The sequence below is a fragment of the Falco punctatus genome (assembly GCF_963210335.1).
Source record: "Falco punctatus genome assembly, chromosome: 5".
NCBI lineage: Eukaryota > Metazoa > Chordata > Aves > Falconiformes > Falconidae > Falco > Falco punctatus.
In genome coordinates, this window is record NC_137584.1 from 74,942,271 (window position 1) to 74,957,423 (window position 15,153).

Below are 15,153 nucleotides of genomic sequence, written 5' to 3' on the forward strand. Positions count from 1 at the left end.
CTGCAGGAAGCAGGTAACTGCATTTCCTGTGGGTGCCAGCCTGGGATGGTGCCCAGCTTCATCCTTCTACTAAGGTAAGGAGAGTCCAAAAAAAAGGAAAGTAAGAAACATTCAGGACATCATGTGGTACAGACTAAATCATTGAGTTTCCTGGTGTAGTTTTTATGGATTTGTTAACCTTTACTTAGAATACTGCATTTCTCTCTAGGTTTTACCATTCGATGCGATAGGGTTTGAATGCAAAATCACTATTATATACACAAAATATGTTAGGCACACATTTGCAGGCTGGTTTTCAATTGCGAGCAGCACACTACAAGCCAAAGCCACTGCAGCTATTTTTACCCTGCACATTAGATCTCGGGTGCCTGTGCTATGATGCAGAGTCAACAAGTTCATGTTAAGGATGATCTGGAAAGACCAACTTCATCTGCACTGTTTCCAGAGGTGAGAAAGCCAGCCTTTTAGCAAAAACACTGACAACAGACATCACCGATTGTTCCTGCTGGACAGGTATTTACAAACTGTCCAACTGAAAAGCATTTTTAGCCATGAACATCACTACGCTAACCATACTTAAACTTGTTTAAATGCACCAGCTTAACTGAAGTCACCAGAACATGCACCAATTGAGTAATATTATTGCCAACCACAAGCAAAAAACCTTATTTAAAACTCCACTTTGTCCTAATAGTTAGGAGTCTTTAAAAAATAAATCAGATTACCAAACTAATATCAATGCTACTCCAACTTCTGAAATTTCTAGTCCTATCTTTAGAGCCAGAATATCAACCTGTTTTCTCGCAGTAAGACAGTTACCATCTTTTATGTTTTTTTTACCCTTGCTGGAAAAAAGGCTTCTCTTTCCTACTTCAGCTTCTGCATCTGTCAGAAAGTGAAGACGCAGTGGGAGACCTGTTGCTTATTGACCTGAAGTGAGAACTGATGCCACAGACCCTCCCTTGAACTTGAGGTTGATGATGAAGCTATTCACCTAGTTCATTTTCTCTTCTGAAGAGAAAGCTCTCAGAACAGAAGCCCCTCTATCTCATTTGAATGCAGCCTGATAGACCCTGAAATGCAGAAGTCCCTCTTCTTACTGTAAGAGAGAGTTGGTGAGTGCTGGCAAGGTCCCACACTGCCTGGCAGCTAGCCCCAGTGGCTGCTCTGAAGTCAGTGCTCAGGCATGTCTGTCTCACCCCAAAACCGCTGCTGCATACCTTCCCATCTGGCTGGGAGAGCCGGCAACGAGAGGTAAGGTTGCTGAACCTTACTCTGTTTCTCATTTTGTTTTAAACGTTGCAAGCGAGGCTTTGCATTTCTTCATCCATTTTGCTACTGATAGGGGAAGCAAGCAGCAGAAGTGCTTGTCGCCAAATCCTACGTGTCAGTGCTGGTGAGCACTCTTTGAAATAGATTGGACGTTTAAATAAAACTTAAAAAAAAAAAAGCAGGCATACAGCAGGTAGCAGCAAACTTCTGAATCTGTCAGCACAGGGGGTGGCGTCTTCCCTGTTCAGTAACTCCCAGTCCCAACAAGCCGCGAACACAGCATTTTGGTAAGTCACTAGGCAAAGCTTCCAAACTAGGCGGTATGCTTTATACCAAGAAACTGCAGCTCTCCCACCTTCTCATTCTTCCATATTCCTGTACAAGTAGCACATAACACTGATGCTCTCCATGTGTGCTGGCACGAGACAGATATGTCACAATCTTCACCCTGCCACCACCACTTGGTCAGGATAAGCAGACCCCCCAGGACCACCCATTTCCTTGGCAGATCTACTGGTGGTTTAGGGTGGCATCAGCACAAACCCAGACAACTACAAGGTGTTATTTGGACTGCAGGGCTCTGATATTTGTCTGGTTACACAGGCCAAAAAAAAGTAACAAATATGCAGAGAAAGCTCAAGACAGCATACACAAGAGGTTTCTTGGTGAAAGGAAGAGAGGGATAAGCAGATTTCATGCAAGACGCCACTATCTCACAAGACTTCACATAAAGGCCAAGGGGTGGGAAGTCCGCAGGGACAGAAGGCAGGAGGAGGTGCAGAAGACAAAGGCTCATCGCTCACCTGCATGCAGATGCGGCAGAAAACAGTAAGGAGCTCCAACTTTTGAAACACCCACACAACATGAAGATAAAGAGATGACTTTGAAAATCAGGGCTAACTGGAACCATCAGATTTCCATGTTCAAGTAACCATGGAAGATACAGATGGACAACCTGAACCAGGAAAATACTGCTTTTCTACATCCCTTCCCCTAGAGCAGAGAGGGAACCTTAATACTCATTCCCTCCTTTAAAGACTGGAAGACATTTGAGTGCATACAGCTGCAGAGGAGACATTAGGTCAAAGATAGACAGGAAGCCTCAGCAGCCCGAAACATCAAAATAAAGGGTATGTGAAGTACATTAGCTGCTTGGTTAAGAGAAGTACATCTTTTGTAGAGAACCATGTAAATAAAAATGGTTTTTCACCAGAGTTAAGAGCTCATCTACAACTCAAAAGCTTTGTCAAAAAAAAAAACCCAAACATTTTTCTGCAGAATTTGTATTTGCACAGCAACAGCTGAAAGCCTCCAGCAGAAGTAGGCAAGGTAACCCCCTGCAAACACTTTCAGCATAAAGGAAAGTAAGGAAAAACAGCGTTTTCAGCATGTTTAAAGTGGCACACCGGGATTTAAAACCATCACTGATAACAGCCAGTGCCCTGTATGTGCCTTGCCATGTGGTTTTCAAGTTGTTAATTCACCGTGTGTCCCAAAGCAATAGGGCCAAATGCAAAGATGCAGGTGTTTTTTACTTCAGCCGCCTCTCCAAAACAGATGTTTTTTTAGTGGGTGAAAAGCCACCCAAGTTCAGGCATGAATGAAAATCTTCTTGATTAAGGATAAACCTGTTATTGCAACGACACTGCTGGTATGGGACAATTTCTTTGCCATTTTCCCCACAACTCTGGCGTTCAACCTTCCAGCAAGAACTGAGATCTGGAAGTTCAGATGGAAACAGCTGCAAGGAGGTGAGCAGAGACCCTAAAGACCGGCAGCTGCCTTTCGAAGATTTTACACAGGGAAGTAACAGACTTTGCAAGTGACCGTGTGTGTTAATACTTTATAACAGGGATTATCTAGCTCAGCAAGACTTTAATCTTGGTTGAAACCTTTAAACCTTAGTATTCAAATGGCAGACAGTCATTCATACAGCCTGCACCAGAAGCATTTCATGTTTTCCTGCCTGCTAGCTGCTGAAAGATAGTTTCAGTACCATGAAATAAACACTGACTTTTTCATGACAGAATGGGATCTAACACTCAATGGAGGTTATGGAGAGGGGAATTAATTCTGGCTGATATACCAACGGGCACACTTGGGAGAGGGCAAATATTGTGCCATTTAATTTCCATTACAAAGTGCATAAGAAGTTATTTGCTGACCCTCTGGCCACCAGAAGAGCTACATCTATATTACATACAGACAAAGTAAACTTCAAATTTAGCATTTCCAGAAGTACACTGATATTTAGTAAGACTGTACAGGAGAAAGTAGAACTACATTTATAATTCCACATACTTTTAAGGAAGGACTGCTACAGAAGCCCCTCTCAAAATTCAGTCCCACGGTGGGTCACTAAGAAGGAATAAACGCTGAAGACAGAGGCAAGTTAAATGCTGGCAACTACAGCGGCCGTAATACAAAGTGCAGTACCTTTCAAAGTACTTGCACCGTGCACTAAGCACTTGGCTGGAGCCAAGGCTGGAAGAATCCTGCTTAAAAGCCTGTGTGCTCTCAAGACAACAGTGATCAGCCATTTTCAGCCCTTCACCTTGCTCTATGAATAACTTCTGTAGGAGTTACAGGAGAGAAGATATGGCAATGCACAAATCCAGACAGGCTTGTTCCAAATGCAGCTCAAGAATCACAGGCTGTAGAGGCAATATCCCTGGTGACAGTGGAGCAAAGCCCTCAGAGGTGCATAGGGACACCATATCCCACTAGACAGTGCATGAGCCCAGCTTGTGCTCGCAGCTACAGCAGGGTTCCATCCATCTGAAGCATCATCTGCCAGGTTTGCTAAAAGTAAACATGTTTAAAAACACTCCTTAATGAAGAGGTGACTGTCATTTTCCAATATGATTCTGCTAAAGTGCCCACCGCCTGCCACAGAGGAAACAGGATCAGTGTAGTCAGCACCCTGCAAGTATTACTGATCATTTACTTGCTAAAGCCTTTTTAGATTGCCCAAGTCACCACTGCCAGGAACACCAGTCTACCGCAGCTTTTCAGTGGCCACAAATCCCCCAACATGCTCCGTTTGTGCATCACATGGCAGAAAGCACAAGGGAAAAAGAGGAGTAAACAGGCTTTGTTGCTGTCAGGGGGATGCTGTATTGGGACTGAGCACAGACTGAGCTCAGAAAGAGCTTCTGAGCAGCACAACTGCAAGCCAGAAGAGATAATGTTTATTGCTGTGCCTTGTAAGAAGTTTAAGAGCAAATTCAAATTTCCCCACATGCAAAGCGGGGAAGAAAGGATTCTTCCCAGCAGAACACAGATTGCATGACTTGCCAGAAAAAGAACAGGACCACTTTTACAGAGTGATCTTATAAAATCCATTTTGAATTCAGAATCCAGTAAAACAAAACTAAATGCACTCAGGCTCCAGCAGAGCCACTGTAGTTATTAGAAGGAAAAACTCTGTCTAATATCTATAGAGCCACTGAAAACAGTTTTAGGAGAACGCACAGTTTGCAGCAATGGCATTGCAGTATTCTGTGCTCTTGAAAATAAAGCTTTAATCTGTCCCAAAGAGAGAAGTTCATAAGTTCAGTTCCTGCCCTGAAGTTGCATCATTGCAATGACATCAGTCGGGCTTCCTGGCTGGAAGTCACCAGTAGTCACATCAGTTTGGCCTAGAGTGAACAAAAATGCATTTAAGCAAGGATTCCTTCGGATGTTCTTACATGGAACGACTGCAGAACCACATACAAACAAAATATTGTCTGTATGCGAGGCAAACATTATGCACACATCAAAGCACTACAAACAGGTACAGCTGTTGCCCTTTAGTTTGACTGAGCTCTCTTACACTCTCAAGCTCTTTCAGTTAAATTTACCTGAAGATAAAAGCATACTGAACCTACTGGAGAGCCGGCAAACAGACCTTAATCCTGCTGCTATTGAATTTTTCTTTTTATGCACTTAGGTGAAAAAGCAGCAAGCTCTTAATTTAAAAAACAACTCATGTAAGTACCTAACATAGCTGACTGAACAGTCACATACGCTTCCTGAAGTTGCAGTCTAAAAGTATATACTTGGTTTTAACTGGGCAAATAAATTCATGCTAATTTGAGAAAAATTGGGAGGTTTATCATGCACATTTATAATCACACTGTACGCTTCTTTAGAAGAGTCAACATTTAGCTATTACAAAATTAGATTACATTTCAGCATCTAAAAGATACCCAGCTCCTAAACAGTTGTCTTAACAGGGCAGCCATTTCCCCTGCAAGGGAATATGATAAGAGTCACAACCACATTATAAGGTTTTAAAGACATTACACTATGGCTACAACAGACACCACAGATAACCGTCTGTGGGTGGTCAAGTTTACTGTCCTTCCTCTGCTTTTAGAGCAAACCAGAGAAGTAGCGTGTCTGTGTTGCCAAGCGTGGTTTAGATTGCTGTTCTCCTGCAGAAGCATTTCTAAGTCACCAAGCCCTGATGATCACTGTATTAGGATTCTGCCCATACAACAGGAACCTTCGGTACACATCCAAACGCCAACACAAAGCATCAGAGAATCGTTTAGGTTGGAAAAGACCTTTAAGATAGAGCCCACCACTAAACCTTGTCCCTAAGCACCTCATCTACACGTCTTTTAAATCCTTCTAGGGATGGGGACCCCACCTCTTCCCCAGGCAGTCTGTTCCAGCGCTGGAAAACCCTTTCAGTTAAGACTATCAGCTCAGTATCAGCCTCAGTACCAAAACCCAAGGGCCACCACCGAAACACAGGAGCTAGCGGACCTCTGCATGGCTGTTAAGATCTTGGTGCCTGACTGTCCAGTCAGTTTAGCAACGACCTCACTACCTGCTTATCCAGCCTGTGTCTCACCAGCTTGGTCATAAGAACACTATAGGAAAAAGATTACACCAAAAGTCATATTAAAGGCAAGGTAAACACCATCCACTGCTCTGTCTTCCTTGACAGAGCCAGCCATCTCATCACCTTGTTCAGCAACAGCTTACCTTTGGTAAATCCACACTGGCTGTCCCTGCTGAAACCCACATTTTTCTACATGCACAAGAAAGCAGCTTCCAGGAATATTTCTTCCATACCTTCCCAAGGACCCAAATAAGGATGACCAGGCCTATTTCCCCATATCCTCCCTCTCACCCTTTTGGACAGGAGTGTGACATTTTCCCCTCTTCCACTCACAAGGAGCTTTCCCGAGTTCACCACAGCCCTTTACGGACAATAAAGAGTCAGCTTGCAATCATGTTGGCCAGTTCCTTTAGCACATTAGCAACATCTTTTGTTTACAAAGAGCAAGAAACCATTTTAGCAGCCTGAAGTTGAACTAAATACTTAAAACACCAATCCATATGGGGCCACAGTGGATCTTGATGGATCTTCTGTGCAACTATCTAGCATCCCAACATCCCAGGAGGCTGCTCTCCCATTTTCCATGTTGCTTGGGACTTCAAAAATAAAAGAAGTTTCCAGGTCTTTAATAACCCGCAACAAATTTCCACAAGCCCATGCAAGCCTTTAGCATCCACAGCATCCTATAAAAGCAAGTTCCAAAGCTTACACCTTCTCCCACACTCTCCAAACACAAGGCTGGCAGACAGCACTTGCCACCCCTTGGCTTCTGCACTAAAACAACAAATGTTGTACCATTGCAGGCTTTGTCTTTAAAAACATTAAAAATAATGTATAATCTTACAGCCACAGCTATCAAATAAGCTCACATACTTAGTCCTCCAAATTTTCATCCCCACTCAATTCCACAACAGCAATGCTGCTCTACTTCTCTGTAAAGCAGAGTTCTGTAGCATCTGCAGAACATAAATGATAGGCATAATTATCCAATGTCTCACATTTTACTTGAAAGGCTATTCAATAACAGTGAAAGTATTTTCACTATGTCCTACTGAAGCTGCCTCATTCAGGACACAAATTCAGATCAGACCTCTGAGAAGATCCCACAGCAGACACATTTTAGAGACACAGGAAAAAATAGATAAATGTCTCAGCTGGTTTTAGCCCTCTATTTTTACTCCTCCAAACAGTTTAAGCTAACCACATCAGCAGAAAACCTGACTATCACAGAAAAAAACCCAGCTACATCAAGCATCTGCTTCTGGTGTTCTGTAGGTGATGGATGGATATACATGCAGAATTGAACTGGAAAGCCACAGGACAATCTTCATTCAGCATTGGAGTTATCTGGGCAATAACACCTGTCATATCTACATTATTATAGTTTGAACTCTGACCAGAGCAGCACACACGATGCTGGCTTTCAGTTGAGACAACTGAGCACTTAAGTGTGCTTCAACTCACTTTCCAGAGCAGCTAGTGGGGAAGCCAACGGATTGTCTTTGGATGAAGACAGAGGAGCACCTCTCAGTTCAGAGCACCTGTAGTGTCCAACAGGCAAGTAGCAAAAGTTCAGCCCTGTGGGTCAAACCAGAGCTACCCCAACACAAAATCTTGTAGCAGACAGTGCTGATACCTGCTCCTCCTCGCCACCAATTCCCTTCTGCAGGGTGACTTTATTACTCCATGTTACTCACCAATGCAAATAGTACTTGGCTCACAAAAACGTAGACTGTGAAGCATGGGCTTCACAGAATCACAGAAGGGGTTAGGTGGGAAGAGACCTTAAAGAACATCCAGTTCCCACCCCTGCCACAGGCAGAGACCCTTCCCAGTAGGCCAGGGAGCACCCAGCCCCATCCAGCCTGGCCTTGAGCCCTGCCAGGGATGGGGCACCCACAGCTGCTCTGGGCAGCCTGGGCCAGCGCCTCGCCACCCTCACAGGGAAGAATTTCTGCCTCATCTCTCATCTCCATCTCCCCTCTCTCATGTAAAGCCATTCCCCCATGTGCCATTGCCACCTGCCCTTGCCCAAAGCCCCTCCCCAGCTTTCTTGCCGGCCCCTTTAGGCACTGGCAGGTGCTCTAAGGTCTCCCCGCAGCCTTCTCCTCCTCAGGCTGAGCCACCCCAGCTCTCCCAGCCTGCTTTCATAAGAGAACATACAAGTATTTGAATTTCCCTCTTTTTATAGGAAAAGCTTGCATGATAGCCAGAATCCAACTACATTTAACTAAAAAGATGATTCTTCCACTCCTTTAGGACGCTAAATGTGCTTTTACTACACAATAGCCAGGTTCATTTAAACTATCTTCTGCAGATGCTGCAAAGACCATATCCGGGAAACAAAAGTGGTTTTTGGTCTCAAAGAGTCTCACTTGGAAAAGCCTTGCATGAAAAATGCTCAAGACAAGCTTGCACATCTACATTTCTCAGCTTGTATGAAAGGAGACCACAATTTTTGCAGAAAACCCATTTCAATGCTCTTGCAGCTGGAGATGCCCTCACTCAAGGGAGTCTACGTGATACCTTTAAATCCTTCCGTGCTAAAATAAAGCTAATGAGAGAGACCAAGCAAAAGTACACCTAAGCTCTGTATTAAAGTTAATACCTAAACTGCATTTATTGTTTTAAAAGAAAATAGAAATAAAGATAACATGTTCGAGATCCTTCAGTAGCACTGAATTTTTCTCCTGGAACACAGAACAAGGTGAACAGTTGCCCAAACCTCAGCTCTGAGCATGCTGTGTGAGGCACTCGTGGGCAGGGCTGCAATGCTCTGCAGCTGGTGGGGATTCCCCGCCTGGCACTGCTGCTCCCCGTTTCCTCTTCCGTGCTGCAGGGCTGAGCTGGGTGCTTGCACATCTGCCTCCGCCCTGCTTTGCAGGACTGAAATTACACTCCAAGATTTTACCAGCTGCATTTGGGATGGACAGACTCCACTACCGTCAAGCCAAGAGCCAGCCCCCTCAAGTATCTTTAAAAAAAAAAAAAAAAAACACCTTGTACTCATACTAATAAAATTAACACACCTTAGCATAGCATTGCATTGTCAACCCTGTAGATCAGCTACAAAGCTACTACTCGTTTAGTTTACCCAACTCCAGCCAGAGCAAGCACAACTGCACATCCAAAGCAGCAGCTATGTGTCATAACTCACAGGGATTTCCATGCCTTTAAGAGGTTAAAGTTCCTAGCAGGAACACAGGCTATGACTTGGAAATTAGTTTTTAAAATGGCAGGCAAATAATTGGATTATCATGATTGGAAGAAGGCCAGATTCTGTAGTCTGCCAGTTTGCTACAGCAATTAAAATTGATTACTCTTTCACCTCATCCTTTCCAAATTCTGTTTCCATATGAGAACCAAATTGTTAAGTTCATTTGTCTCTTACAGATTCCCAAGATGAGCTTAAAGCAACTTTCAGTTCACTAGAAGTTCTAGCATCCAGAAGAGCAGGTATCCAAAGGGTACAACCTATGCTGGGCCAAAACAGAGTTCACATTTGCAGAACAATTGCCGATTTTTACAGCAAAAGCCTTAAAAAAAACACCTTGAAAAAATGCAGGTACATCTAGGTACTGTGGTCAATAAAAGACGCGTATGAGTAAGTAGGGAAGAAAACTGCAGTTCTCTATTAACATGTGACAAAGTTTGTGCAGTCTTGTGTAGCCACGAGTATCTCTCTAGAAACACTGCCAAGGTATTTTCCTGGCTAGCAGGCACGTAGATATGTCACGTGGCAGGAGGACACCATATAATGGCTTGGTGACCAGTGTGGTGGCTACCAACTCCACTATGCCTGTCTCACATAAGTCTCTGCAAAAGCGTTTAACAGACCGACCTTAGGCACCATCTCTTGTCCTCAGTGGAAACAGGTCTTGTACCTGGACACAGATGGGACGGGGAAGGAAGCTGTGATAATACTTAGGGGATTTAAAGAAAAAACCAAAAAACAACAAAACCACCCAAAAAACACCAACAAACCTAACACACAGCAAGCCACCCCCTCAACAACAAAAAAAAGCCATACCAGCTTCAACTACCAGTTCATTTCACAAGCTCTGATTAATCATTTAGCCTTCTACAGTGCTACCTTGTTCAATACCTTGCTTAGAAGTGAAAAGCCAGTTCTCAGATTCACCAAGAAAGACCTGCTGTGCTCCAAATCATGCTCCAGATGTTTTTCCAATCGAGCGACCAGACATTTGAAGGACTGGTGAAATGAAGTCAGCCTCAGACATCACATGCATTTTGTACCCAGTTAAACCAAGTACTACTCTTCCCTCAAAAACCAGTCTCCAAGCACACATAATTCAGCTCTGCCAACCTATAGGCTAAAAAGCTGTAGCTGGGCACTTGAAATAAGTAGTAGTAAAAATCAACAGCGTTGTCTACTAGGCTGATCGGTCCCTCAAATTGGTGTTTTACAGAATCCTCTGAATTTCTGCATATTTCTGCAGCAGTCTCGGAACCTTTGCAGTTTTTTAAGTTTGTGTATATGGGTGAGCAAATGGACCCAGATACTTGTAGACAAGCAGGCAACCGCTACGATTTGGATCCTTCCACCCTCTCTTCTGCATACATCTTAACGGAGAGCAGGGAAAACTGGCATCCCTCAGATTCCTTACCTCATCGCCCCCCAGAAAACACACCTTAGTAAAAAAGACAGTCTTAATGAAGTCAACTTGCAAAAGCATGCTATTTCTTTCCCTAACAAATAAGCTTTCTACTTGACTTTGCCTTTTGACCTTACTACATTATCTTCTGTTTGACATAGCAGATGGGCCTGCGAACACCAGATCAGATTGTGTGTTCTGCGCTATCAGTTTCAGAGATGGCACATCTTTTCATTTTAATTCTTCAGTTGACACAAGTGATGCAAACAAGCCCCTACAGCAAGAGAAGCTGAGTTCACATCACAAGAGCTGCACAGCATCGTGACAGGGCTCATACTTGGATGTCTACGCCTTCAGAGGTGCCCACTGCAACACATATAGGCTCTGTTTGCATCCCCAAGGGCATTCTCACACTGGATTTCCACCCTCCGAAACCAACAAAGTCCGTTTGACCCAACAGGAAACCAGCACACAGGAAAAAACACAACTGCAGCAGCTCCCTGTCACAAACAGGTTGCATAAAAGACTGCATTTTGTCTTCCCAGGTGACCTGGCCAAGGAGCACTTAGAGAGAGACCCCCTCCAGCCCACATTCACACAGCTCCTATGCCTCAGTACTAAGAGGCTGTACAGCAGAAAACTGTTCGGTCAGGTCACACACAGGGACTTCCCATGAAAAACAAACACCAAATTTCTTCGAACTTCGCACGTGACAGCATACACTTTCCCACACGCAAACAAAGCACAGAGACAGCTTGTTTGTGGCTTCTGTCCAGCAATGGGACTTCTTGCTGGATCTAAACAGCCCATGAACACGCCACAACAGCTGATTCACTGCCGTACTCCATCACACAGCAGAGCAGAGGTCGGCAGCAGGAAGATGCACGGAGCACTTGGCTGTGCTCTGGTCCCTCTCTTGTTTTAGAAAGCTGCACCACAAGGACTGTGCTCAACATAAGCAAGAGCAATAGCCACAGCTCTGACAACTACACATATCACAATATATATTGATATATGTCAATATATCAATGTCTACTGATACAGACACTATTCAATACTACAATGATAATGCTTACCCAAATCACACTAAAGCAAGTACTACTGAGTATGTGTTCTCATCTGCCTGCACCAGCTTAACAGGCATCAGCTACAGTTTCCGGATCACCACATCCATACGTTTAAACTGTCACAGCGGGACACCACACAGGCACCAGCCCAGCTGTCTGCACCGTCAGGTTAGTATCAGGTCCCTGGCACAGATCTGTATGCTAGACTACAAATTGAGCCAGAACACCAGTTCATGGTGGCAGTTCAACAATTAGTACAGGCCAGCCCGCCAAAGGGGGCCTGAACACATCATCCAGTTTAAAGGCTGGAGGTTCAGCAGCTTGGACACACAGGCTCCGTGAGATGGCCTTGAGGCCAGAAAAAAAACCCACTAAAACTCGAATTTACCATCGCCAGATGGAATCTGCCTGTTCTAGTCTTTCAGCAGACTATAAATCACCTCTTTTCTTTAGACACACTGTCCCATTGGTGTGTGTCTGCACTTCAGTTGCTCCACCACTGTGTCTGAGGAGTATACTCCAGGTTAGACATATATACAGTGTATTTACCTTAAAATTGTGACCTATTATCTTAAACTTGTGTACTATACAGTATCAGCTCTTACACCTTAACGAATCTTTTTACTTTAAGTGCAAGGACACCCAGCCATTGTCTCAAGAAAAGTCACACGTTAACAGTCATCCGCAGCTGCAAATTGACTGAATGAGCCAGGAAATAAGAAAAAGATTGTTTATCAACAGTAACTTCCTCCCTGAGCGCGCTGCCTGCATGGGGCACCCTTTCCTTACTTCACACTGCAAGTCTGCTCCAATTGATAGTCCTATACATCTAAGGGCAAACACAGCTCGATTCCCACTGAATCCACCTTGCCCATATACCTGCCCGAGGTCCTTCCACCAAGCAGAAAGGCCACACATCCATCGCTTCCCACCTTGTTTCCAGTTAGCACTGAACTGCTACAACAGATTAAGCTAATTCATGTAGAAAATTACCTGGGTGCTCTCCCCTAAGGTAATTCTAGCAGAAATTACCTCCGTGCTCTCCCCTCCCCACATTCCCATCACCTCCCTTGCACTGGAGGACACCTAATCCCAAGTACCTGGTTAGGAAACCTGAACTGGCACAAAGCCAGATCAGCACTACAACAACAATGATTTTTTTTGCTGGTTTATCTCCCTGAACTACCTCTGAGCACCAGCAGTGAGGTGACAGGGAGAGCAAGGAGGCAGAGAGAAGACAGAATTGCCACAGAAAACACCAGCTGTGATGACCTTATGCTGCTGCTCGGGGACTGCCAGGTGTACAGCCAGCTGCTGTCAAAACCCAGAAGTGCAAGCCCCTTGCCCTGCGGCTCCATGCTGACCTGTGGCTGTCAGGGCTCACCCCACAGCAAGCCAGCCTAGAGAGTTCAGCAAGCAAACTAACTCCGCAAAAGAGCGCAGAGATGCAACACAATGCTGAAGACAAAATGGCAGGGTTCTTAAGCTTGAGGAAAGCTTTATGTTACCTTTCAGGAGCATAAGGATAGGGTACCTGAGAGCTGTCACATTTCTTAATGCATTTTTATAATTTAATATAAGCTACGAACTTCAACCACCGGCAGCTGAGAAGCCAATATGAGCACACAAGCTAGGACAAGAATCAAAAGACATTATTTCAAACGAAAAACACAGGGAAAGTTTTTGAAGATTGGAGTTGGAGTTTGACCAGAATATTTTAACATTCCTGCCGAATACACAAACAGAAATATTTGCCAAAACCTCACTTTTGGCAAGCATCTACTCATCTCTTCCTAATTTTGGCTGCCTCTGCCATGGACCTAGGTATGCAACCCAGGGTTACATGTAACCTTCAGTTTTGATGGTTTTCAGTGCAGCTTTTCTATATACATGTTTTAGCCTTTAAGTGGATTCTGGAAGAGATCAGTGGATGAAAAGCAGTGCACACAGGCTGAAAAAGATCTGGTCCTGCTTGTACCCTACATTGGAGACTCTTCCACTTTTTTTTCCCAAAGCAAGTTGTTAAAAAAAAGATACACCAAAACATATACAAAGAAGCACCAAAGTGTTCACCTGTGGCCTAGTGTCTTACATCCTTAAAACAGTTAACTGCACCTTATCTCCTGGAAGAACAGCTATTTTGATGCCTTTCAAACTGTAAATACATGGCCCAAAAAATTTACCATTCATTAAAATAACACTTGCAAGTCTCGGCCGCAGATGCCTATTTACATTTGCTTTCTAGCCAGACTTTTCAAGTCTTGTTTTAACAGATACCACTTTCAGAATGGTAATGACAAAACCTGAACTCTTCCCCCTCTCCATTAGGCAGACCCAAATGCAAGCTGCAAATACAGATATCTCAGGAGCATGTGTTGTGCTTTCGCAATTCAACAGTTGTGTTCAGCTCCTGCAGGTTGCACTTTTTTAGTTTCCTCTCTTTTGCTTGTCCCAGCACTCAACTTCCCTTTTATTTTACCCCCCTTCTAACATGCTTGCCCCACGCAAAACTACAGCAAGTCCATCTTGAAAACAGGGCAATAACAAACTAACAAGATAGTAACAAAGACTGTCAGACTGGGAAATTAGAAGATAAAAACTCTCATTTTAGGGCTTGCAACTCACTACCTGACCCCAGGCAAGTCAGTAGCTCCTACTGCAACAAGTGCTGCTACAGGAAAGGCACCAAGAACACTGAAAATACTGAAAAAAATCCCCATTGTACAGGATAATATTTGATGGCAAATATTATTCACACCCTCATTAATCACAGCGTTTTTGCAAATATGAAGAGGTAATCCCACCTCCACAGAGCTTCCCATATAAATTCGTCCCTAGAAACATTAAACAAGTGTAGAAAAGGTCAAAATAAAAATAAAAAAATAAAACAAACCCTGGCCATGCAAGCACACGGCATCGGAAGCAAGTTGGAGACATGGGGCTGGGGGTTGCAAGGGGCAGCAGGGGGCGGCAGGGGCAGGCCGGCAGCTCACACGGACCCCTTCCCCCGCGCACCCCGGCAGCCCCACCCCCCGCCGGAGGCAGCCCCCCGCACGACCCGCCGCGGCCGAGGTGCCCCTGACCCGCCCCAACCGCCTCGGGGCCTACTGCCCCCCGCAGGCCCCGCGTACCGTCCGGGCGGCCTCTGCCCAGGTCCTGCCCTTCTTCCTGCGGCCCTTCTCCCTCATGTCGGACGCAACAGGGCGCAGCTGACTCCGAGGTACCCTGAGGGCTCCGCCCGTCCGGGAAGGGGGGGGAAAACGGGGGGGGAAGCGGCACGGGCGGCGGCAGCGGCCCTAAGTGCGGACAGCCCCGACGGCGGCGGCCCCTGCGCCTGCCGCCGCTGCCATATTGGGATCCT

At 44.9% G+C, this 15,153-nt stretch overlaps 1 protein-coding gene across 1 annotated transcript in view; it reads right to left on the reverse strand.

Moving 5' to 3' along the window:
- ASXL2 (ASXL transcriptional regulator 2) overlaps positions 1–15,126 on the reverse strand; it is a 132,257-nt gene extending 117,131 nt beyond the window's left edge. Inside the window, exon 1 of the mRNA XM_080390207.1 lies at positions 14,924–15,126. Within this exon, the coding sequence (XP_080246333.1) occupies positions 14,924–14,980 (57 nt within the window). The 5' untranslated portion in view covers positions 14,981–15,126. The remainder of the gene's footprint in view (positions 1–14,923) is intronic.
- Positions 15,127–15,153: the final 27 nt, after the last annotated feature.